Source organism: Nyctereutes procyonoides, unplaced genomic scaffold (assembly GCF_905146905.1).
Source record: "Nyctereutes procyonoides isolate TBG_1078 unplaced genomic scaffold, NYPRO_anot_genome, whole genome shotgun sequence".
Lineage (NCBI taxonomy): Eukaryota > Metazoa > Chordata > Mammalia > Carnivora > Canidae > Nyctereutes > Nyctereutes procyonoides.
In genome coordinates, this window is record NW_026575130.1 from 818,242 (window position 1) to 843,503 (window position 25,262).

General features: G+C 36.5%; 1 protein-coding gene across 1 annotated transcript in view; it reads left to right on the forward strand.

Annotated features, from left to right (window-relative positions):
* Window positions 1-6: 6 nt before the first annotated feature.
* Window positions 7-25,262, forward strand: part of PRSS12 (serine protease 12) — a 139,241-nt gene continuing 113,985 nt past the window's right edge. The window contains exons 1-3 of the mRNA XM_055342476.1: window positions 7-125; window positions 4,896-4,950; window positions 8,815-8,858. Coding sequence (XP_055198451.1) covers window positions 4,928-4,950; window positions 8,815-8,858 — 67 coding nt within the window. The 5' untranslated portion in view covers window positions 7-125; window positions 4,896-4,927. The remainder of the gene's footprint in view (window positions 126-4,895; window positions 4,951-8,814; window positions 8,859-25,262) is intronic.

Genomic DNA, 25,262 nt, shown 5'->3' on the forward strand with positions numbered 1-25,262 from the left:
CGAGTCCCTCCTGCCGCCGGGAACTGCGTTGGTCAAAGTCTCTCCGGGGCGCGGCGGTCGCTGGCCTCTCGCTGGCCGGACCTTGGGACGTCAGGCTTCTTTGGTGTATCAGCCCTGCGTACGAGGTGTGGACACGTTTTGTGGATTCCCTTTTCCATTAGTTCCCCACCCAGTTGCCGGTTTAAGAATGGCCAAAGAGCAGGTTTTTTTTTTTTTTTTTTTTTTTTTTTTAACTGAAAGGACTAACTTGAAGTGGAGTGTCCGGTTTGAACCCTGGACTAGCCTTTACTGGAGGAGTAGCCTTGGCTAGTAATGACACGATCTAACCTCCGTGAGCCCCAGGTTTCTCGTTTGTAGAATGGGAGTTGTGGAAGCGCCTACCTCGCAGGATTGTGACGATTGGAAGAATTAAAGAGTTTGGCACCTAGTGCCATGCACGTGTTTATTAAGATTTTTAGTATCGCTAACGTTTCCTTTCGGCCAGGGAGCAACCTTCGCATCAGCCTGTGTCCACGCCTCACTAGTCCTTGAGAAGTGTCCTATTTTACCCAAATGCCATGTGGATACGGCAAAGAGAGAAAGATAGGGATTCTTCCCTTAAGGGAGGTGGGTGAGTGATAGTGAAATGTGGTCTTGGTTCATGTCCTAGACGTCAGAAAAAGTGCTGGGGGCGCTTTTGCTGTTGATACATTTGAAATAACCCTGGGATATGGAGACAGCCTACTGAAATTAGGGAGCAGGACACAGTGGTGATTGTCCTCTCTTAATAGAAAGGCAATAAAGACCAAAGTCTTTTTTTTTTTTTTTAAGATTTATTTATTCATGAGACACAGAGAGGCAGAGATACAGGCAGAGGGAGAGGCAGGCTCCATGCAGGGAGCCCGACGCGGGACTCGATCCCGGGACTCCAGGATCATTCCCTGGGCTGAAGGCGGGCGCTAAACCGTTGAGCCACCCGGGCTCCCGAGATCAAAGTCTTTTTTTTATTTTATTTTATTTATTTATTTATTTACGATGGTCATACAGAGAGAGAGAGAGAGGCAGAGACACAGGCAGAGGGAGAAGCAGGCTCCATGCACCGGGAGCCCGATGTGGGATTCGATCCGGGGTCTCCAGGATCGCGCCCTGGGCCAAAGGCAGGCGCCAAACCGCTGCGCCACCCAGGGATCCCCCGAGATCAAAGTCTTAAGTTACTATTATTAGACCGCATATTTGTCCTCTTCTTCCATATTCGAAGTAGCAGACGTAGACCAAGACATCTTGTTGCCTCAAGTTAAATTGGAAATTGTGGCAAGTAATCACCAATATTAGTAACAAGTCTTTATTCTTTGAGAGTGGATTTAATTTTTGAGACTTACTAAATCCTCCAGATCAAAACCAGGTGACTCAGACTAAGCCAAAAGTGGGCAGGGATAGATTCTACTAATTATCGTGTATTTCTCAAGAACTAGCTGTGAAAGGCAATTTCAAAGGAGCTCTAAAAATCCCTCGAGTAGTGGCAACACGGTTTGAAAGTATTTAACTTTCAAGGGGCCAATGCTTTTTTTTTTTTTTTTTTGAAGATTTTTTTTATTTATTCATGAGAGATACAGAGAGAGAGGCAGAAACATAGGCAGAGGGAGAAGCAGGCTCCCTTTAGGGAGCCTGATGTGGGATTTGTTCCCTGGGACCCTGGGGTCACGCCCTGAGCCGAAGGCAGACGCTTAACCACTGAGCCACTCAGGTGACCAGTGAGTCACCCACACGTCAAGGGGCCAATACTTTAAAAGACAGTACTAACTCGTAATATGAATTAAAGTGTTTATCTTTAAAAATCAGTTGCATCTCCTGCCAATCATGTAAATTGAGTGCTGATTTGAACTCTTAGGATTAAACATTTATTCATTTCAAATACTTATTTAACATTTTAAATGACAGTTAACTGTGATAGATCTTAGAATATATCAAGTGTCAACGTCTATAAACCAAATAAGTCAGATTTTTTTTTTGTTTTTTGCTTTTGTAGAGTTTTTTTAAAATTAATTTATTTGCTTTTGTAGAGCTTACTTATATATGTATTTTTTCTGGTAAAGTGTGGTGTACATTATTTGCCTGTGGTCTTTGAGCCTCACACTCACCTAAACTCTGGCTCTGATGGCGGTTGTTGGTCTGGAAGTCTGCAGACTACATTTCTCAGCCTTCCTTATCAAATGACTTTCTGTATGATTCTCCCAAGAAGAAACACAGGCAGAAAATCCTAACGTGGAACATGGGAAAACTGTCATTCTTTTCTCTCACTCTCTGCATCTGGTATCCAGGGGGACATCTGTGCCCTTTAAAAGTCCCAGAGCGGGGATCCCTGAGTGGCTCAGTGGATTAGCTCCTGCCTTTGGCCAGGGCGAGATCCTGGAGTCCCGGGATCGGGGATCCCACATTGGGCTCCCTGTGAGGAGCCTGCTTCTCCCTCTGCCTGTGTCTCTGCCTCTCTCATGAATAAACAAATTAAATAAATAAATAAATAAATAAATAAATAAATAAATAAATAAATATCCCAGAGCTAGTTGCAACAGGCCTTCCAGTGGTACTGCTTTCCCTTTCCCATCCTCACGTGGCATCCCCAGCAGTGAATTTGCTCTCAGACTTTGATAATACCATCCCCACCCTCTGTTCTATTAGCTCTAGGACTGGTAGCCATTTGTAGCAGTTAGGAATTTCTAATTTAATCTCACCTTCCCCTTTTTGTTCTTCTAGCCTTCAACACCTGTGTTAACATTTCCCCATAGCAAATGCTGTTTAGAATTTTTTAAAGATTTTATTTATTTATTTATTTTGAGAGAGAGAGACAGGGAGAGAATGCATATGTGCACACAAGAAGGGAGAGTGGTGGAGGGCTAAGAGAGAAGCAGTCTCCCTGAGGAATCGGGAGCCCAACACAGGGCTCTATCCCAAGACCCCAAGAACGTGACCTGAGCTGGAGGCAGGCACTTAACCAGTTGAGCCACCCAGGCACCGAGTGAATTTTTTAAATGATTTTTGTTCTTGCCTGGTACCCAAACTAATAAAGATGCAAATATCTTCTACTTTATGGTATTTACAAAGTCATTGGAATCTGGTGGAAGGTTGTAGTTTTTACAAAGAAAGGGATATAACTCTGAAATCTGTCTCCCAACCAATGAATTATAAAACACCAGACCACATCAGCTCACCTGTAGAGTACAGTACACACCTGTCAATATCATCTGTTCATGGCAATGTAAGGGTCACCAGGGAGTGTGTGTTGTGGGAAAAGGAGGAAGAAGAAATTTGGAAAGTCTCCACATTGAACTCCCAACTCTTTGAAAAAAATTTCATTTCTAGTTACTTATTTCAAGGAAGTAATGAGAAATCCATGTAACAATTTATGTATCTCCTCCTAAGCTTCTTGAGAATGACTCTTCAAAATCTATATATATCCAACTGCCTATTGTATATCTTACTAGAATGTCCCTCACAATCTCAGACTTAACAGGGATATAACCTAAATCCATTATCTACCCCATCCTCTTAAATATATGTATATATATACTATTATTTTGTAATAATGGAAATGTGCTCCTTCACTAACCAGTATAGTTGCCACTAGCCATATGTATCTACTTAGCGTTTGAAACCTGGCTTGTGTACCCAAGAAACTGAATTTCTTTTGATTTTAGTAAATTAAATTTAATTAATCATATTTGGCTAGTGGCTGCCATGTTGGACAGCACAGATTTCAAGGGGATAAAAACTGACATCACTTAGCATCATATGCTAAGCAATCCTCTACCACCCTGCCCAGCTTCATTCTATTCTCCTTTATAAACCCAGTCTTCTGGGCATATTCAAGTTTTTGTCTTTTTTTCTCCAAACATGCCTTCTTTTTTTGTACATTTTATGAATTTATAATTGAGTAAGAGAAAAATTCTAAAATAAAGGGCTCCAAAATGACTTTAAAAAATACAACGTATGGTAAATAGAACTTTTTAGGAAAGCACTAAAGGTAAAATAAATGTCAGAACTGCTAATAATTTCTGCTTTCTGCCCATGTCTTGTTTTGGTTTTGTTTTTTAAAAGATTCTATTTATTTGAGAGAAAGAGCATGAGAGAGCAAGATCACAAGCAGGAGGGAGGGGTAGAAAGAGAAGCCAATCCCTGCTGAGCAGGGAGCCCAGCCAAACTCAATCACAGGACCCTGGGATCATGACTTGAGCCAAAGGCAGATGCTTAACCAGCTGAGGCACCCAGGCACCCTCTGCCAGTGAAAAGAACACACTCAACAGATGCCTACTGGTGAACCTGTTAGTTGGAGCTAACTCTAACTTATCTGAGCTTTGTTGGAAAGATTGGTTGGGGGTAGCTGTGTTGGGAAGGGATAGGAGACTGCCAGTTAGCATTCTGCATCTACATCATCATTGGAAGTTCATTTATGGTTTCCAAATCTGTGTGTATTTTTTTATACTCAGTTGCTAAAATTCAGTGCAACTGCAACACAAAGAATATTTAATAAGCCTGTGTGTCAAATACATGGACTACATAAGAACCAGGGATGAGGTTTCTTAACACTTAACAATAGATCTTTTTAAAGGGTGTTGTGATTACATTACAATATCTTAAAGCATTGGTTTCCTGGAATATAAAGTAAGAAGAGATATATTTCAGAAATAATATGTCAATAGCAAATGGAAATGTGTAGAAAATTGAATAAATTTGATTAATTTGGGGGAATTTGCACAAAACATCTCTTTTGTCTTTTCAAATACCAAAACTGAGAGGAAAGTCAGAATGGTAAGGTGAAAGAGTAAAATAATAAAGACTTTATAATGGCAATACAGTTCACTGAATAGATGAAGAAAACTAAATGTTGGCTAAAGTAATGTTAATTTGCTATATTATTACAGAAAATCATTTCTACTAGAGAGCACAAAATGGGATGGATGAATCCCATAGGATGTGGTAAGTATAGATAATAAAATAGCAAGTAGGTTGTGAGATATGTGCAGAATTCATAAGATGTGCTAAAAATAGATACTAAGTAACCTGAAAGATGTAGATGTATCACTAGATAGACTAAGTGATAAATATATGATGGAACAAGCAAGAGTGTTATTTATAGGTAGAAAGGGATGGAAAGACCGAACCATGATCATGCCACCTCTAGGCTGACAACCATGTTGTTCTGGAATCATTGAGCGGAATGGTTCAGAAATAATTCTTGAAACATCTTACAGTCTCTTATTTAAGTAGCATTGGGACAGGACCTGTGGGAAGAAAGAACTACACTTTTGCTGTATGAAGCTGGTGGTATATGCTTAGTGTTCAAGGGAGAGGGGATGTACAGGGCATATTAGATCATAAATGTCTTCTTTGATTGTTACTTGTAAAATTACTTTCCCAAGATTTCTTTAGTGCTTATCATTCAGTTCAGTATTAACTATTGGTAAGATTTACAGGCAATCAAGAGACCCTTTAAGAATATAGCAGTCAGTATGTATTTGATCCTTATTGAAACTTTGCAGGCTGGGACGTCTAGGTGGCTCAGCAATTGAGCGCCTACCTTCCACTCAGGGCATGATTCTGGGATCTGGGATTGAGTCTCACGTCAGGCTCCTTCTGGGGAGCCTGCTTCTCCTCTGCCTAAATCTCTGCCTCTCTTTCTGTGTCTCTTGTGAATAAATAACGAATTAAACTTTATTGCTGTGACCAAAATAACTATATCAGAGGTAAATACAACAAAATCCAAATAAAGGGAAATGAACTTTTAACAGTGGACTAATTCTAGAAAAAAAAATTTTTTTTAAGTAGGCTCTGATCCCAGTGTGGGATTTAAACTCATGACCCTGAGATGAAAAGTCAGATGCTTAACTGACTGAGCCACCCAGTGTCCCAGAAATTCTTCTTAATTCACTTTACATAATATTGCAGTAGGTTTTTTTTTTTTTAATGCTTGTCACATTTTAAAGAATTTACACCATCAAGAAGGAAGAAAAGAAAGAAGCTTTAAAAATATTTATAATTGGGGTGCCTGAGTGACTCAGTAGGTTAAGCATCTGCCTTCTGCTCAGGTCATGTTCCCAGGATTGAGCCCCACTTCTGGCTCCTTGCTCAGAGGCGAGTCTGCTTCTCCTTCTTTCCCTGCTTATGCTGTCTCTCTCCCCTTCTCTCTGTCAAATGAATGAAAGAATGAATGAATGAAAATGCATATGTTGTACTACTTTCCATAGAAGTTTTTCTTATTTCTGCCCAATTTCTGAAACATCTCCTAAAACTCAATTCTTATTTAAAAACACTAAAATTACAGCTATTTTAAAGAGCTGTGAGAGAGGGACGCCTGGGTGGTTCAGTGAGTGAGCATCTGCTTTTGGCTCAGGACATGATCCTGGGGTCTTGGGATTCAGTCTGCATCGAGCTTGTCGCAGGGAGTCTGGTTCTCCCTCTGCCTGTGTCTCTGCCTCTCTTTCTGTGTTGCTCCTGAGTAAATAATAAAATCTTAAAAAAAAAAAAGTGCTGTGAGAGAATAGACTTAGGAAAATATCCCTTTGAAGTGAAAATAATTGATTCCTAATTTATCTCTTATAATTTATTTTCTTTAACAGGTCACTATCTGTATGTATTACAAAAAATGTTGAATTAAAAACTTGTCTAAGTGAAATATATATAAGAGCATGTAGGATTTTCTCTAAGAAGATTACCATAAAATTACTTACATAGATGAAACTGTTTCTGAAGGAACCACTTCATGGATCTTATTCCGTGATTTGTAAAAGAATATGAAATTTGGGGATTTAGCTCATTCAAACTAATAGCTCCAATACTTTATATTGTTTTTAAATTTATTTTTAAATTTAAATTTAATTCCTTTAAGTTAAAATTTAATTCTTACTTTGAAGTTGAAAATTCCATCCAGAGTTTGAAATGGTAAAAACAATTAGAAAAAGAAAGTGCATTCTGTGATAAATCAAAAATATAACCCACATTTAATGAGAGATTGATGGTATAGTATCATCATTAAGTGCTGATTTTTTTTTAATGATCTATTTGGGATTTTATTTTTTTTTCTTTAAAGATTTTATTTATTTATTCATGAGAGACACAGAGAAAGAGGCAGAGATATAGGCAGAGGGAGAAGCAGGCTCCATGGAAGGATCCCCACATGGGACTCAGTCCTGGACTCCGGGATCACGCCCTGAGCCAAAGTAAGACGCTCAACCACTGAGCCACCCAGGCATCCCCTATTTGGGATTTTAAATATTTATATCATTTTATAACCCTCCGCAAAAAAAAGTAGATCTGTTCTCAGAATTTACAAAGTACTACTGAACTTTATACCATTAAAAAAAATATTATTATAAAGAAAGGCTTTATTGTAGAAATTTGGCTCAGAAAAATACTAAAAATTATTTCTGTAACTTTATACCAAACTACCATAAAGATAGATTTAGTTGTATACATTCTTTAAAGCATGTGACATTTTTGTTGCCAATGTAAATATTGTAATTTTTACAATATTTGGAATTAAATTTCTGAATTTCAAAGAATTAAGTTTCAAATGAATATAAAAAGGCAATCCCAATAAAGAAATTAAAAGGAAATTATGGTTACCATGCTAAATCTGTTTCATATTATAAATGAGTGCATCCAAGTGAAATCACTGGAGTCACCCTTTATTCTCCATTCCCAGCATTCTCCTCTGGGCATTTATGTCAGAGGACTTAGGAATGTGCAGAATTAGTATGTGCTGGCCAGTCATTGGCTATTCAAAATTCTCTCTGATTTGAATTATCTCTGCTGTTTTTTTTTCCTCCCATCCATTTATGGGTCATATGGCTATTCAAAATTCTCTCTGATTTGAATTATCTCCGCTGTTTTTTTCCTCCCATCCATTTATGGGTCATATGTACAATAAATCAAAGCATGTTGATCCTGGTGATATTTAGCAGAGAAAAATAGTTTTGGCCAATTGGCCACAAAAATTTGAAAATCTTTACTCAGGGGAAAAAAATTGGATATTTTCTCATCCTGGATAGGAGCTTGATTCTAACTTAAATTTCCAACTGTAATCATTTTGCTATTCTTCTAAAGGCTGAATCTCACATATGGTAAAACGTTTCTTTCAAACCAAAATGTGCAGTTTCACATTTGTAGTACTCTATTACCGCTCAGTAAGTAAAATAATTTAGTAAAACTGGAAATCATATTATGAAGAAGCAACTCTCCTATGTCTGTATCTAAGACTATATTGTTTTTGCTGAAAACAGTATTCATAGTAGGATGGAAAAGTACATAATTCTGTACACATGTATATATACACATGCACATATGTATATATGCAATAGTATAATTTGGAAAAATTTGATCAAAATATATAGGAAGATTACCTTGTATTTAGAATTCTGAATAAGGGGCACCTGGGTGGCTCAGTGGTTCAGCATCTGCCTTTGGCTCAGGGCATGATCCTGGACTCCCAGGATCAAGTCCCAAATCGGGCTCCCTGCGTGGAGCCTGCTGCTTCCTTTGCCTCTGTCTCTGCCTCTCTCTTTCTCATGAATAAATAAATAGATAAAGATTTTTAAAAAAGAATACGGAGTAAGCAGGACTTGTAGTGTACATTCATTAAACTAATTATTTTTTCCACTATTTCTGTGAGGCTGGTTCTTCCCCTGGATGAAAATTTAAGCAATCTTCATGTTTTTTCTGGTCGTTCTTAGATATTAGAAAGAGTTATGTTTAAACTTCAGTCTCAGTTTAACAATTACAATATAAGGTCAAAATTTAAATCTGGCTTTCAAGTTTAAGGCTTGTATCCTTGCCCATCTCCAGGAGAGTTGCAGACCTGAAGCTACCAGTCCAGGAGGCAGAGAAAGGTGAGTAAAGTCTGCTTCTTCTTTCTCCACAAGGATGCTCCAACTCTATCTTATTTAGACCTGCAGTCCCTCCCAAGGTTGGAGTGTGGGGACAGAGGGAATTTAATGGAAGTGGCTTACAAGAAAAGTTACAACTAAACTAGTACTATCTTCATGATCTAGCATTGGCACCTTCTGGACTTGGTAGTTTAAAATGGACTCTTTTTCTCATGAGCATTTTCACAAGTTCTTCAAAGACCCACTCCACACTCCCTGTAGGTTCCCATGACAAGAGCTAATGTATCTTGTCCTGCTGGTCCTTGGCTTTATTTATTTACTTAGCTTCTTTCTGCAGAGGACTGTTCACCTGTCTTGGCCATGCTTTTGGGTATAACCTAGAAGGACCCCCATGCTGGCTTTCTTAAGTGAGTGTCCACATTTGGTTCATGTAGTATTTTACTGCTGGAATTCAGGAAAAGCACAAATCTGTTAGAGAGTGACCACTCTACACAGCCAAATTACCCCTTCTTATCTCTGCCCTCTGAGCAACTCACCAGCCATTCTCTAGCTTTTTGGTTTTCCCAAGTAGGAAGTAAACACTCCCATGTCCCCCAGACCTTAAGTTCTCCCAGTGGTCTCCTAAAAGCTCCTCTCTTGATTTAGAATGAAGAGGGACTATTATCTACGTCTCTTCCTTTAGGGGAAGGGTGTTATCACAACATAACAACGATTCCTGAAAACTTTCTCCTCCAATATCTAATTCTCAACCATTTGAGACCATCAAAGTGACTAAAGTCATTCAGAGCCTTACAGCTAGTTACCCTCAATTTTTTCATACAAGTCCTTACTGGGTGGTTCTGATCTTCACTTTGTAATGTTGAATTTACTCTTTTGGGGTCTTAGCCAAAACTTCCGCAAGTCCTGTTTTACGTTAAGTGAGAGATGTCCTTTTATATATATAAATTTTATATATATATATATTATATATATATATAACATTTTATTTTGAGATAATTATAGAGTCCCATGCAGTTGTAATAAATAATACAGAAAGATCCAGTGATCTTTTACCCCTCAGTGGTAACATTTTGCAAAACTATACAATATGATACAATATCATAACCAGGGTATAACACTGATGGAGTATTTCCATCACCACAGGGTCCCTCTTTATATTTTTATATATTTATATAAATTTATGTTATATTAATTTATAATTATATAAATTATATATTTATAGCAATACCCACTTATCTCTCATTCCTACCTCCTCCTCAACCCCTGGAAATTTTGTCATTTCAAGAATATTATTTAAATGTGACCTTTTAAGATTATTATCTTTTCATACTCAGCATGATTCTCTGGAGATTCATCCAGATTGTTGTATATATAAAGGAATACTTTATTCCTTTTTTATTGCTGGGCAGTATTCCATAATATGGATGTACCATAATTTGTTTAATCATTCATATGCAGTAACATGTCTGGTGATATGATTGATGAAGGCCATATAGTTTCTTCCAGTTTTTTTGCTATGCATTAAAACTCCTATAAACCTTTATGTGAAGTTTTTGTGTGAATATAAGTCTTCATTCTTTTGGGATAAATGCTTGGAGTGCAATTGCTGCATTGTGTAGTAGTTGCATGTTCAGTTTTTAAAGAAACTGCCAGACTGTTTTCCAGAACATCTGTATCATTTTATATTCCCGCCAGAAGTGTATGAGTAATTCCATTTCTCCACATCCTTGCTGTCATTTGGCAGTGTCACTATTTATTATTTTATCCATTAAAAAAAAGATTTTATTTATTTCTTCACGAGAGACACAGAGAGAAAGAGAGAGAGAGGCAGAGACACAGGCAGAGCGAGAAGCAGGCTCCATGCAGGGAGCTGGATGTGGGACTCCATCCTGGGTCCTCGGGATCACGCCCTGGACTGAAGGTGGCGCTAAACCGCTGAACCACCTGGGCTGCCCTATTTTACCCATTCTTCTATATATAGTGCGTGCACTTTATGTAGTATCCTGATAAGGAATACAACACTGTAGACACATTCCTTATTTTGAAATGAAGAAACTTTCTGATATTACTAAAACCATCTCATTATGGTTTTAATTTGCCTTTCCTTAATGAATAATGGTGTTGAACATCATTTCATGTGTTTATTTGCCATCTATGTATCTTTCTGGTGAAATGTCTCTTCATGTCTCTTGCCCATGTACTAATTAGATGATTTATTTCATACTATTGAGTTTTGAGAGTTCTTTATACATTCTAGGTGTTGGTTTTTTGTTACGTATGTGATTTTCAAATATTTTTTTCCAATTTGTATCGTTTTTTTTTTCCTCTTAACAGTCTTTTACAGAGTGAAGGTTTTAATTTTGATGAAGTCTAAGTTTTATTTTTATGAATTGTACTTTTGTTATAAGTAGTAGTTAATATTTTGTGTGAAGAAATAAGTGCATTCTCTTTCCTTCACCTCCTCCTATGTCCAAACCATCAATAATTCCTATAAGAAACACTTTTTTTTTTTATGATAGTCACAGAGAGAGAGACAGAGAGGCAGAGACACAGGCAGAGAGAGAAGCAGGCTCCATGCACCAGGAGCCCGACGTGGGACTCGATCCCGGGTCTCCAGGATCGCGCCCTGGGCCAAAGGCAGGTGCCAAACCGCTGCGCCACCCAGGGATCCCTATAAGAAACACTTCTAAAACAGAACCTAAATGTCTGCTTTTCTCCATTTTTACACTATCTTCCAGGTTCAGATCACCATAATCATTCACTTAACTGGTTCCCCTTCTTCCTTCCTCCCTTTAATTTAAAACTGTAGATTATTTTATCTGGCTCTAACTTAAAATCCTCCAAAGTATTCCATTAGGCTTGGAATGAAATCCAAACTCTACCGCAGCCTGTAAGAACCTGCCACATCTGGCCTGCCTCGCTTCTCTGACCTCCCTTCATCTCTCTTTGACTCACTAAACTACAGCTGTGCTCCCTTCTGTTTGTCCCTCAGACTCAGGCTTCTTTGCACTGTTGGCCCTTGCACTTGCCACCACTCTTTGTAGGTCTAGCTTCTCCTCATTCAAGTCACTCCACAGTTGGAAGTTAACTGGTACAAGATACCTTCAATGAATGCCCTTTTTAAGGAAGCTTGCTTTTCTCTTGTCATTTTGTGTTATAACTCTGTTGTATTACCTTTTTTGTTGCACTTTACTGGCTTATGTTATATGCTTAATTTGTCTGCCCCCACTCAAAGGTTCTCTACCAGAGCAGTGCCCCTGCCTATCCATCACATCTCAAACACCTAGCATATATGGTCACCCAGTTAATACTTATTAAATGTTTATCTCTTCCATTTCTTTTTCAAAAAGCAAATTTCCTTTTGAGGATTCAGCTGCTGGTAGATTCAATATGTCCTCAAAAAGGACTATTTATATTATTGCTAATTAGGGGATCAAAGAATAGTGAGTTCTGCTTTCTGATCAATCCAACTCATAGGGATCCCTGGGTGGCGCAGCGGTTTGGCACCTGCCTTTGGCCCAGAGCGCGATCCTGGAGACCCAGGATCGAATCCCACATCGGGCTCCCGGTGCATGGAGCCTGCTTCTCCCTCTATGTCTCTGCGCCTCTCTCTCTCTCTGTGACTATCATAAATAAATAAAAATTAAAAAAAAAATCCAACTCATACTACTACCAAGTCATGTCTTTTATTCATATTGCATGAAGTGCACAGACATAATGTAGAACAAAACATATCTCAAATATATCTTGAATCTAACTATAAGAGAGGATACCACTATTGTGTTGTCACAAGCTCCAAAAACTGGAAATTCATATCCTTTGGCTTCACCACTAATTCTGCGATTTACCCTAGGCAAGTCTGAACAGGCCTTTACAGCTTAGTTTCTTGTTCTGTTAAAATAATGTAACACAAGCTTACCTCATCAAGATGTTATGTTAAACAGTTTCTATTTATTACAAGTACTGTGTGATTTTTGTGTCTATATTAGTGTGGAACACACATTTATTATATGATGGTATCAAAAGACTTTGTGCCATGAAGGATGCCACATTCTTGGAGATACTAGAGGGATTATACTGCATGTGACAAATTAATTTTGGGGATTGTATCTGAGTTAAAGTAAAGATAAACTTGGTATTTAGCTAGACTGAAAAAATTGTCTCAATTTTTAATTGTGTTTGTAGAAAAAGACTCTTAGATATCTCAAAACTTTATAGACAAGCTTTTTTTTTTTTTTTTTTAAATTTATGATAGTCACAGAGAGAGAGAGAGAGGCAGAGACACAGGCAGAGGGAGAAGCAGGCTCCATGCACTGGAAGCCCGACGTGGGATTCGATCCCGGGTCTCCAGGATCGCGCCCTGGACCAAGGGCAGGCGCCAAACCGCTGCGCCACCCAGAGATCCCTCAAAACTTTATAGAAAAATCAATGAACTGTATCTTATGAACTTACAAATTTATAAAGTTTATGTGTGTATATGAATATATAAATAGGACTTTGCAGACACGTTCCTTACTTGAAATGAAAAAAACTTTCTGATATTATTAGTACTCATTTACTTGAGAGTCTGTGGAACTTAACAAAATAATAGGACTGGAAAAAGAATTATCAACTTATGTAAGATGTAACTGATTCTGAAAGGATGATACTATAATCTTAAAGAAACTGGAACTTGAAATATATAGTTTCCTAAGGTGCATTGTAGAAAATTTTTTAAAGGATTTTAAAATATCGAAAGAGCCTTATATTTACCTTAAGTAAATGTAATTTATTTTATGAAATAGTTATAAAATATTTATAAAAATATAAAAATTTTTAAAGATCTTTGAAATTTCTGAGCCATGAAAATGAGCTAACTCTGTGACTTGGAACAAGTCATCTAAGCATTTTGTATCACAGGTTCCTCAGTTGCAGTTCAAAGGCAATGAAATAATTAAGTACTCAAACATTTTGGTCAGGGACCCCTTTACACTCTTAAAACTGGAGACCTCAAAGAGCTCAATTTATGAGGATTATATCAATCATTACTTACAATATTAGAAAAATTTAAGTAAAATTTAAGTAAACAGAAGAACTGTGGCTCCTATTACAATCAGGAATTTGCTGCCAGCACTGCTGGCTTTAGTCTAATACTGCTGCTGCTACAATCTATACCATAAAAATGAATGTACTGTATCCTGCTTTCACATGACTCAATCTTGAAACAAAATCTCCCACAAGTGAATCTTACTGACAGAATTTAAATCACATTTAGAAATCCTAACTGCTAAGAAATCTGAAACGTAGATTTTACTTGCAATTTCTGGATGTCACAGAGGGGTTAGAATGAGATTGAAAAATTAATCCACAGGCTCAGATAGTTTTAAAGTTTTGAGTTCTTCACACTGTTCAAGGTAGAGATAATTTCAGCGGATATAAAGTGTTCCAGAAAAAAGAAAACATGGGAAAGCTGTGCAACTCGTTTTAAATCTTGATTAAAATTAATTAATTTATTAATTAAAATTTTCAGACCAACACTGGATTAGGACAATACAAGAAATCTATTAGCCCATTTCACTTATGCATAAAAATCTGAAGTCCTGAATAAATATTAGCTGAATTCAATGATGTTTTAATAAATAAAACTTGGTAATGTCTTATTCCAGAAATGTTAGGAGGGTCACCACCAGAAAAGATATCTATAATTTAGAACATTAATGCCCTAAAAGGAAAAAAATTACCTCAATATATGCAGAAAGGACATTTGATAAAGTTTAATATCTATTAATGACATTTTTAAAGTGTTAGAAATATTAGAAATAGAAGAGAATTTCCTTAATTTTATTAAAGCTTTTAGCAAAGCCAACTGGAAATGTACTGGGGGAAAAATGTGTCACATTATCTTTATGATTAGGAGCAGAAAAAAGGTTTGTTATCACATATGCTGTTCAATTTAGTAAGGGGTTCTTACTAAAATAAGAAAAAATAGGTAGAACATTGAATGGAATATGTGGATTATTAGATCTTCTTTGAGAAGACCCCATTGAATCAATAGACAAACTATTAAAATTAATAGGGGAGATGTGCCTGGGTCACTCAGTCCATTAAATGTCCAACTCTTGGTTGCTGCTCTGGTCATGATCTCAGGGTCCTGGGGTTGAGCTCCATGTCTGGCTCTGCACTAAGTGGGGAGTCTGCTAAGGATTCTCCTCCCTCAGCCCTTCCCTCACTCATGCTTTCTCTCTAAAAAATAAATAAATCTTTATTTTTTTTTAAAAAAAAAAGAACTAACAGGGGAATTCAGAAATATTGTGAAGATGGAAGATCAATAATAGGCAATAGCAACATTAATGATAGTGACTACTAAGTACTATATAAGAACCTTTATAAATACTTTATACAAAAATAAATAAAATAAATACTTTATACAGGGATGCCTGGGTGGCTCAGCGGTTGAGTGTCTGCCTTCAGCACGAGGCATGATCCCGGGATCTGGGATCGAGTCCCACATCAGGGACTCCTTGCAGGAGGCCTGCTTCTCCATCTGCGTGTGTCTCTGCCTCTCCCTCTGTGTCTCTCATGAATAAATAAATAAAATACAAAAATAAATACTTTATATATATTTATTAAGTTTCATGTAAGTGTCCAAACGTTCTTCAATGTCAGCAGCAACCACCTAAAATTAATATGGAAAATGTGATTTCACTCACAATAGCAACAGGAACTGCCAAGTACATAGTATATAACCCAATGTACCTTTGCAAAGAACTTTTCAAATTGTATTAAATGACATAAGACAAGATCTAGGTAAAAAGAGGAAAAGTACCAAGTTCGAGTATGGAAAAAGTGAACACTGTAAAAATGCGATTTTCCATAAATTAATCTATAAATTCAGTGGAGTTTTAATGAAATTTTCAGCAGTGTTTTTGAGGAACTAGACAAATAGTTTTAAAAATGTGCATGGAAGAATAATGAATAAAATTTATCTCATTGTATATATTAAGGCATTTTATAAAGTCACAGCAATACAATATGCTACTGATTTAGGAACAGATAAAAAAATGATGCAACAATAATTAAAAAAAAAACAGCAAAGCCCATGTTGTATATGAGCATGTAGAATGTAGTAGAAATTAGCATCACAAATCAGAGGGGGAAAGAGGGATTATTTAATATACGTAGATAGGGAAAGTAAATTTAGACACTTACCTCACTCTAAATACAAAATAAACTCTAAATGGATTAAAAACCTAACTATAAAAGGCAGCATACAAAAGTCATAAAATATATGAGGCTCTCTTTGTGAACTTGGGCTGGGAAAGGATGTTTAAACAAGATTTGAAAAGTACAAAACTTGGGTCACCTGGGTGGCTCAGTGGCATCTGCCTTTGGCTCAGGGCATGATTCCGGGGTCCTGAGATTGAGTCCTACATCAGGCTCCCTGTAGGGAGCTTGCTTCTCCCTCTATGTCTCTGTCTCTCTGTGTCTCTCCTGAATAAATAAATAAAATCTTTTTTTTAAAAAGGTACAAAACTTAAGGGTAGGTAGTAGAGATCAATGGATGTGATCATATTCATATTAAGTACTTCTGTACAAAGAAGATATGATAAGTTTAACAGACTGGTGGCAGATTAAAAGATATTTTCAAAATGTAAAACTGAAAAGTGATTACCATAAGATATACTAGGAGCCATTAAAAACTGTAATTTTTGTAAACAAAAATTGGACAAGGGAAAAAAATAGGCTATTCATGGAATACAGATCCTAAATAACCAATATGAGGAGATGCTTAATTTAACTTCAAATCAGAGAAATTCAAATTAACTAACATAGAATTGGTAAAAATTAAAAAGTCAGCTAATACCAAGTGCTGGCTAAAATGACAGAAATGAGAAACCTCATGTACATTGGTGAGGGAATAAACTCTTAATTTTAGTAAAATTAATTTTTCTGTATATATATATATCATTCCCACATCTGGGTTTATGCTGTGTACAAGTACTTAAGAGGTTATTTATAAGGATGATATCAGAGCATTATTTGTGTTAGCAAGAAGTTACAGGAAGTCTTGCTCTCTGTCCCTAGAGAAATGGATAATTAGAATATATTCTGTGTACATGCAGTGGGATACAATACAGCAATTAAAATTAGCCATTTTTATATATAGCAAAGTGGATAGATCTTAGAAATACATACTGAATTCTATTGGGAAAAACAATTTATGTACATTCAAAACACACAGAGAAATTCTATTATCTCTCATGGCTAGATTTTCAGATGCCTAAGGACATATACTGAATATGCTAGTGTGAACATCTTTGATGGGAAGGGCAATGTAAATGAGAATGGTTAAGACAAAGGGGGAATAATGAAGTAAAATGAGAGGGACATTGCATGGACTTATAATGATAGTAGAATATGAAATCTGTGTATTTGAGGGCCATATGACTCATGGATAATTAGCATGTTTGTCCTAATTTGGAGGGAAAATAATTAATATTCCCAGCAAAAGGATGTATACATGTTTTAAAACAGATTCTGGAGGATTTGAATGGTCTTATGTAGTGGACAGATGGATATTTGATTAGTATAAATTCTTGCTTTAAATATATCCCTCCAGCAGAAGTGTTAGAAATTAATCTGAAATTGGGTTCCAGCAATCAGTCTAAGAAAGAAGTGAAAATTTGAAAATGTGGTTATTTATTCTCTCTAAAACTGGAAAATACAAAATTGTTCTGTCAAGATGTTGCCTTTTGTCGAGTTTTTTGTAAACTATCAGGCAGTAGTTTAAAATGCATGTTTGTTTTGTTCTTACAGTATGACCCCATTGCACATACTCTCTGACTAAACCTTTCATTCATCGATAAAATTTTCTCCATCATTAATTCTCATCTGAACAATATACTACAAATTATAGCTTATAGATACTACTCTGTCATACTTAACATACTGCATTATTCAATAGCTTTGGTGTTCCTGGTATTAATCTTAGGCTCTTTAATAATGTCTCCTAGGTAAAAAAAAAAAAATGTCTCCTAGGTATTATGTCATTTCTATCCATACTGTACTTAATAAATCATAGCAATGTGAACTTTATAATCAAATGAAGATTGAATTCTATGGACTGTAATATTCAAAGGGCATTACTTTTCAATAGCGCAGTCTCATTTAGAAGTTCTCATGGATGTCTCTCTTGGTTTAAAAAGAAAGTGTTCAATATAATCACCTTTTTCTATGACCCATTAATATTTTAGGAATAATATGATTTTCCATATTAATATTTTAAATAATATCCTTTAATCATAGTTAAATACCTCTACTAAAATGTCTTAGAACATGTCAAAAATGTTTCTAAGAATGTTATATATATGTATATTTTTATTATTTATGAGTTTTGTGATTACTCAGTATTCATGTTCTTTTCTATCTCATGAAAAAGTGGGTCAGGATACAAGTATTTTGAGAATATTAATTGTTCTTCTTTTCTAACATTTTTCATGTCCTGGCAACATAAATTATGGTAATATTGTAAGGCACCCAGAGAAAATGCTGTGAAAATGCTGTAGCCAAGCAAGTACCTGCCCTCTAGGTGCTGCCCCACCACTCTGCAGCTGGAGGAGGTACTACCTCCTACACACTTTTTTTTTTTAATTCGTTTATTTATGATAGGCACACAGTGAGAGAGAGAGAGAGAGGCAGAGACACAGGCAGAGGGAGAAGCAGGCTCCATGCACCGGGAGCCCGACGTGGGATTCGATCCCGGGTCTCCAGGACCGCGCCCTGGGCCAAAGGCAGGCGCTAAACCGCTGCGCCACCCAGGGATCCCTCTCCTACACACTTTTGACAAGTAAATGTCCTCTAGCAACCCAATTGAGAAGCTCTGAATTAGTGCCCGAGAATTTTTTTAAAGGCAGAACTTTCCTAGCTTCTAGAGTAAGATTAGTTCTAGAACTAATCAGTCAGTTAAGCATCTGACTCGATTTTGGCTCTGATCATGGTTTCAGGGTTGTGAGCATGGAGCCTGCTTGAGATTCTCTCTCTCTCTCTCTCTCTCTCTCTCTCTCTGCCCCTCCCCCTCTTGTGTGTGCTGTCTCTCTCTCTCAAAAAAAATTAAAAAGAAAAGATGTTAAAGTAGTATGGCCCTTCAAAGAGTGGGGATGACTCAGGGAAGATCTCTTGAGATTTTCTCATGACTTCTTAGTAATAGTAGCAGCAGCAGCAGCCTCTGTAATTTATATCTTGAATCATGAAATTTGGCCCATCTGGATAATGTAATGAGTCAGCAGAATAGCAACCTTAATTCCCATTTGCCATGTAACATGTACCAGCAGGTTCCAGAGATTAGGATGTGGACATATTTGAGGGGAGCCTTGCCCTTCATTGCCCTTCAGAACAGTGCTGGTTCTGACCAATCAGATGTAGCTAGGGGCCAAGGTCATATGGTAGCATCAGAGTAATTTAGGTGAAAGAAACCACTTAGACGGGTGTTACAAACATAGCAAGCATGCTGAGTCTTGCTTATCCGGTAAACCTCGTAATTGCATTGTGATTTTTAAAAATACCACTAAATTGAAAGATGCATGGATATATTAATGATTATCCCTTGTGGTAGGACTGTGAATTATTTAAATTTTCTTCTTAATGTTGTACTATACTTACGAAGTTTCCTACAATAAGCAGGTTTTGCTTTTATAATAAAAAATAATGAATTTTTCAGAATTTCCAAACAACCTCCATAGACTGTGAAAGTTGCAAACAGAAAAGAAATACTTACTTACTTTTCCTATTATGCAAGGCATACTTAAAAAAAAAAACCCTTTAAAGTGATAAAATCAACAATGTACATTTAGAAATAAAACATATAAAGAAATGGACGCCTGGGTGGCTCAGTAGTTGAGTGTCTGCCTTCAGCTCAGGGGGTGATCCCAGGGTCCTGGGATGGAGTCCCACATCGGGTTCCCTGTAGGGAGCTTGCTTCTCCCTCTGCCTCTCTCTCTGTGTCTCTCATGAATAAATAAATAAAATCTTAAATATATATATAATATATATAAAGAAAAAAACTTTAAAATACCACTAATTCTATCACCCAGAGATAATACTGCCAAAGTTTTAGTTGAAAAGCTTATACAAAAACCTGTATAGGATCATATAGTCTTGTCACTAGCTTTTTTTTTTTTTTTTTTTTGCCTTTGAATTTTGTTTCCTTCCTAGTTCATTAAATATTCCTCAGAAACTGTCCCTTTGGTGGCTTCAGTGTATTCTAAGTCTAAATTTCTTTTCCATTTACCTACTGTTGGACACTGAGTTTATGCCAACTCTGCTATTTCAAATAAAGCTATAATATAAGTCTTATAAATAAGCTTTTTCCTGCCTCTTTATTTCCAAACTTAAGAAAAAAATCACCCCCTTTTGTCTTTTCTTAATTAAATTGATGAGATGACTTAATATGAGTAGTGCTATGTATATTAGTATATGTATATATATGTATATATAATATATATGTATATTAGTAGTAATATGACATGGCTTCTTAAAAATAAAGGAAAATTAGAACTTTAAAATACAGTTATTTGGAATGAACGAAATCTTACCATTTGCAATAATGTAGATGGAGCTAGAAAGTATTATAAGTGTAAAAAGTCAGGGAAAGACAAATACCATATTATTTCAGTCATGTGTGGCATTTAAGAAACAAACAATAAACGAAGAAAAGACAACAACAACAACAAAACTAGACTCTTAACACAAAGAACAAATCAGAAGGGAGGTGTGTGGGAGATGGGTAAACTAGATAAAGGGAATTAACTTATCTTGAGCACTGAGAAGTGAATTGAATTGTTGAATCACTATATTGTACACTAAAACTAATATAACTATGTTAATTGTACTTGAATTAAATATAATAAAATACACACATATATAATTGAAAAAATTCATAGAGCTATATTTACCTCAATTATGTGATTTTTAAAAAATATTTCATTAAGAAACCCTTTACATAACCCCCTCAAAATACAATTATTTAGTAATATTAAAATACAATCAATTCAAGCAATAAAGACCCTGAAAATGCCCCTTAGGCCCTCAGTATTCTCTTCATTTTCTGTTTTCCTCTCAATGAACCCAGTTTTCTTGAATATCATCCTTCAACAACAACAAAAAAATCTGATTCTTTTGTATGGATTTTCCACTTGACCTAATACCATGTCAGAAACAATATTATATTGTTATTTCTTTAATTCTAATAAATTGCATTTCAGCTAAATAATAAACTTGGGTATATATCCTTTTACTTGATATTATTTCTGTGGGAAACTGTTCAGAGCTCTAAATGCATAATTACATATGGACTTTTAGCAACACAATTTGCTTATAAGCAAAGGATTTCCAATATCAAAGAGTAAACAATATTTATTTAACCTCATATTTCATAATACATGTATATGACCAGATAACATTGTGCTCAAATATATAATTCATAATCAGGGCAGCCCCGGTGGCGCAGCAGTTTAATGCCGCCTCCAGCCCGGGGCGTGATCCTGGAGACCCTGGATCGAGTCCCACGTCAGGCTCTCTGTATGATGCCTGCTTCTCCCTCTGCCTGTGTCTCTGCCTCCCTCCCTCTCTCTCTCTCTCTAAATAAATAAATAAAACTAAAAAAAATCATAATCAAGTGAAACATAAATGCTAAGAGGTGTGTGTGTATATACATTAAATATTAGATATGACAGATTCTTTGACAGACCTGAGCATTTAACTGGGAATTATTAACACAACCCTAAAATTATGTTGATCTCCAAAAGGAGATTATAAATCATAAAAATGAAGATTGTGATCAAACTATATAAAATAGCATTGTCACCTCTGTTGTTACTGTCTCTTAATTTTTCATAGCATTTATCACCATCTGGCTTATAACATTTATATTTTTTTATATTTATTATATGCCTTCCTTCACTAAACTTTAAATACCACGACTTTTTTTCATTCTCTGCTTTATTTACTACCTACTACATAGCAGATGGTCAATAAATGTCTTACTGGAATAAATGAAAATTGAATGAATAAACAGTGAAGATTCTTTGTTTTTGATTTGATATAATAGAAATAACAAAATAATGAAAATTCTATAAATAAACCTAACTTTTAAAAAACTTGCAAGTGTCATATTTTTGTTAGCCCTTTAAAAATTGAATGTGCCAAATCTTTGGCTAAATCTGTACCAGAAAGAAATGTGAATCCCAAAGCGTTATATGACATGTGTTTTTTCTTTCTATTTAAATGAAAGAGTTTTGCCTTAAAAATATGACAGAGGGGCGCCTGGCTGGTTCAGTTGGTAAAGCATGAGACTCTTGATCTTGGGGTCATAAGTTTAAGCCCCATGTTGGGCATAGAGCTTACTTTAAAAAAAAAATGACAGAGACATAACTCTTTAAACCAAGCAGCATTGTAATGGTTTTAGAATGTGGTTTCCCTGACTTTCATAGAACGTCACAAATATGTTTTTTATTTAATACAGACTTATTTTGCTGTGTTGTTAATAAGTAGTTAAACACCATAAAAAATTACCCTTGTAAATGACTAATATGTAACTTAAATCTTCTGAAAGTGAGAATTTTCAACAATTCAAAGATAAACTCTTCAGTTTTTGTTTTGTTTTGTTTTGTTTTTGAGAGGCAAAGCTACAAAGAAATACTGATAGCCAGAGTCAAACCTAGTCTGGCTTTATTTCCCAACAGCTGTTAGGCATAGGAATGCACTGGTCACTGTGTTTAACAGAAGTTCCCAAAGTTAAATGAGGGAGTGGAATTAAATAGATTTTAAACAAATGTCTATTAAAATCCACAACAGTATTCATTATTGGTAACTGGACCTCCAGAGCAGAGTAATGAATATAAATACACAGTAACAGGAACAGCTTTCTGTTTTAATTTATAAAAGGACTACAAATTAGGTTGGAAATAATAGAAGAAGAATCATCAACATCAATCAGTCTTATAACCAAAGACTTTGTTTTTTTTTTTTTTGGTTTTTTTTTTTTTTTAAGGTATTATGTATTTGTGAGACACACACCCACAGAGGCAGAGACAGAGGCAGAAGGAGAAGCAGGGTCCCTTCGGGGAGCCTGATGCGGGACTCGATCCCAGGACCTAGGATCATGACCTGAGCCAAAGGCAGATGCTCAACCACTGAGCCACCCCAAAGCCTTTGGTTTTGTGCATCCTTGAGAGATGAACCAATTAATACACCAGTGCCCTGCACATTTGCATTACATCTCTTGTTTCTCTCTCTCTTCTACCCTAGCCTTCCCGTTCCAGATCCCTTCTTGCCTCTCCCAACACAGCCACATCACATATTCATGAACATGAACAGGGCTATCTTTGGTATATAGCTATTATGTTCAGTTTCTTCTTGGCAAGTTATTTTTACTAAAGACCTAGTCACAATTATTTCATTAGAACAATTGCAGTAGCTTCTCATTATCATAGAAAGGTGAATAAAAAAGTAACTCTTTTCTTGTTGTAAAATGGCCACCATGTAAAGACAGCAATTGCTTTTGCCATTTTCTGCATGTGTCATACCATTCATTATTGAAGGAATAGAAAGAATTTTTCAGTTCAGTCTGGCCTCTGGAATCACATGGAAAGTTATTTATATCAAAGGCCAGAAAAACCATCAAGAACTTTTACTTATAGATCCCAGTGCTAACAAATGGACATCAGTGGGCTAACAAATATGTCCTAAAATATATGTTCAAACATGGAAAAGTATGGATGCAAGTATTGCTGAAAATAATAAATTTTGGCAAAATTAAGCAAAAAGAATTTATTTTGTTTTATTAATTTTACTTTAAAAATTGTTTTTATTTATCTGAGAGAGTGAGTGTGAGCGAGGGGAGGAGCAGAGGGAGAGAGACAAGCAGACTCTGTGCTGAGTGGAGAGCCCAACGAGGGGCTCAAGTCTTGGGGTGCAGAGATCATGACCTGAGCCAGAAACAAGAGTCAGATGCTTAACTGACTGAGCCACTCAGATGCCCCTTTAAAAAAAAAAATTAGGAGAATTTATTTTAAAGGTTACAGTTAAGTAAAAAAATTAATGAGAAATTTGTAAAATTGGCTCAGAAATGGACAGGAGCTAAGAAACAGCTCTAGAGCAGGTGATCCAAGCTCTAAGAATTTCTAAAATCTCTTGTCAGTGGGCTACTGCTAGAATTAGCCAGTTCCAACTACTTTTCCTGCCTTGGTTTCAGTGGACTTAAGATTCAAAATCATCCATGGTGAGGGAGGGTAGTGGGGGCATCCTATTGGCTTTGTGTACTAGAGCAACCAACACCCCAAAATATGGTAGGTTGATAATTAAAAGAAATCTGTTTCTTTCTCATATAACCCTTCAAGGCAGATTAGCAGTGTTCTGCATCAGTCACGGACTCCAGTTTCTTTTGTTTTATCGTTCCACCATCCCCTAGAAAGTACTGATGTTACCCACAGGATTATAGATGGGTCACAACCTTGCATCCAAGCCGGCAGAAAAGTGGTTAGAGAGGATAGGGAACAAGCAACTTCTTTTTTTAAAAAAATAGGACCCAAAAATTATATATAATACTTCCGTTCATTTCCTGTTTACTGGAAGCCACATGGAGCTGGAAATGAGGTTAGGAAATGTGGCCTCATGTCCACACTAAGACTTGGAAATACCCAATTACTAAAAGAAGGAATAAGAGAATGGATACTGGGGACCAGAGGACAGACTAGAATGAGGCAAGTAAGTTGCTCGAGGTATAAAATGAAAGAGACACTCTTGGGATTGTGCAGATGCGCGTGCCCGTTACATTTTGTACCCTAAGTGCCTCATTGCCTGGTTCTGGTCCTGCTGGGGACAATTAGTAGTCTCTGCCGCACCGTAGTTAGATTAAGTGGGAGCACAGGACACCTTAATTTACAATTTTACCGAGAGTACACACATTAGGTAAGAAATATTTATATGAAAAGAAAGTAGAATATTATTGGTGAAAGTAGAATTAAATATTCATATGGTGGCTGACTGGGGAAAAAAAAAAGTTCCCTACAGACATGAAGACAGCTATAATATATTGCTGAATTCCCATAGCTTTTCATACTCCTGTATCCTAACCCTTTGTCATGTGAATTTGCACCTCCCTCCGGGAAGAGGTGGAGTCTGTTTTAACCTCTCCTTGAATCAGGGTTGTATTTATGAGAAGCCTTAAACAAAAGAATGCGAGAAGAGTGAGGTTGTGCTATCCAGTTCTGAGCCTAGGTCTCAAATGCATTTGCACGCTTCTATGCTGGCTGTTGGAACCCTGTCTAGGTGCCATGTAAACAACAGCTAGCCTGCTAGAAGTGAATGACTACGTGGACCAGACGTCTGTTTGCTCATGTGTTACAGGAGAGATCAGCAAACCTGTCGGCC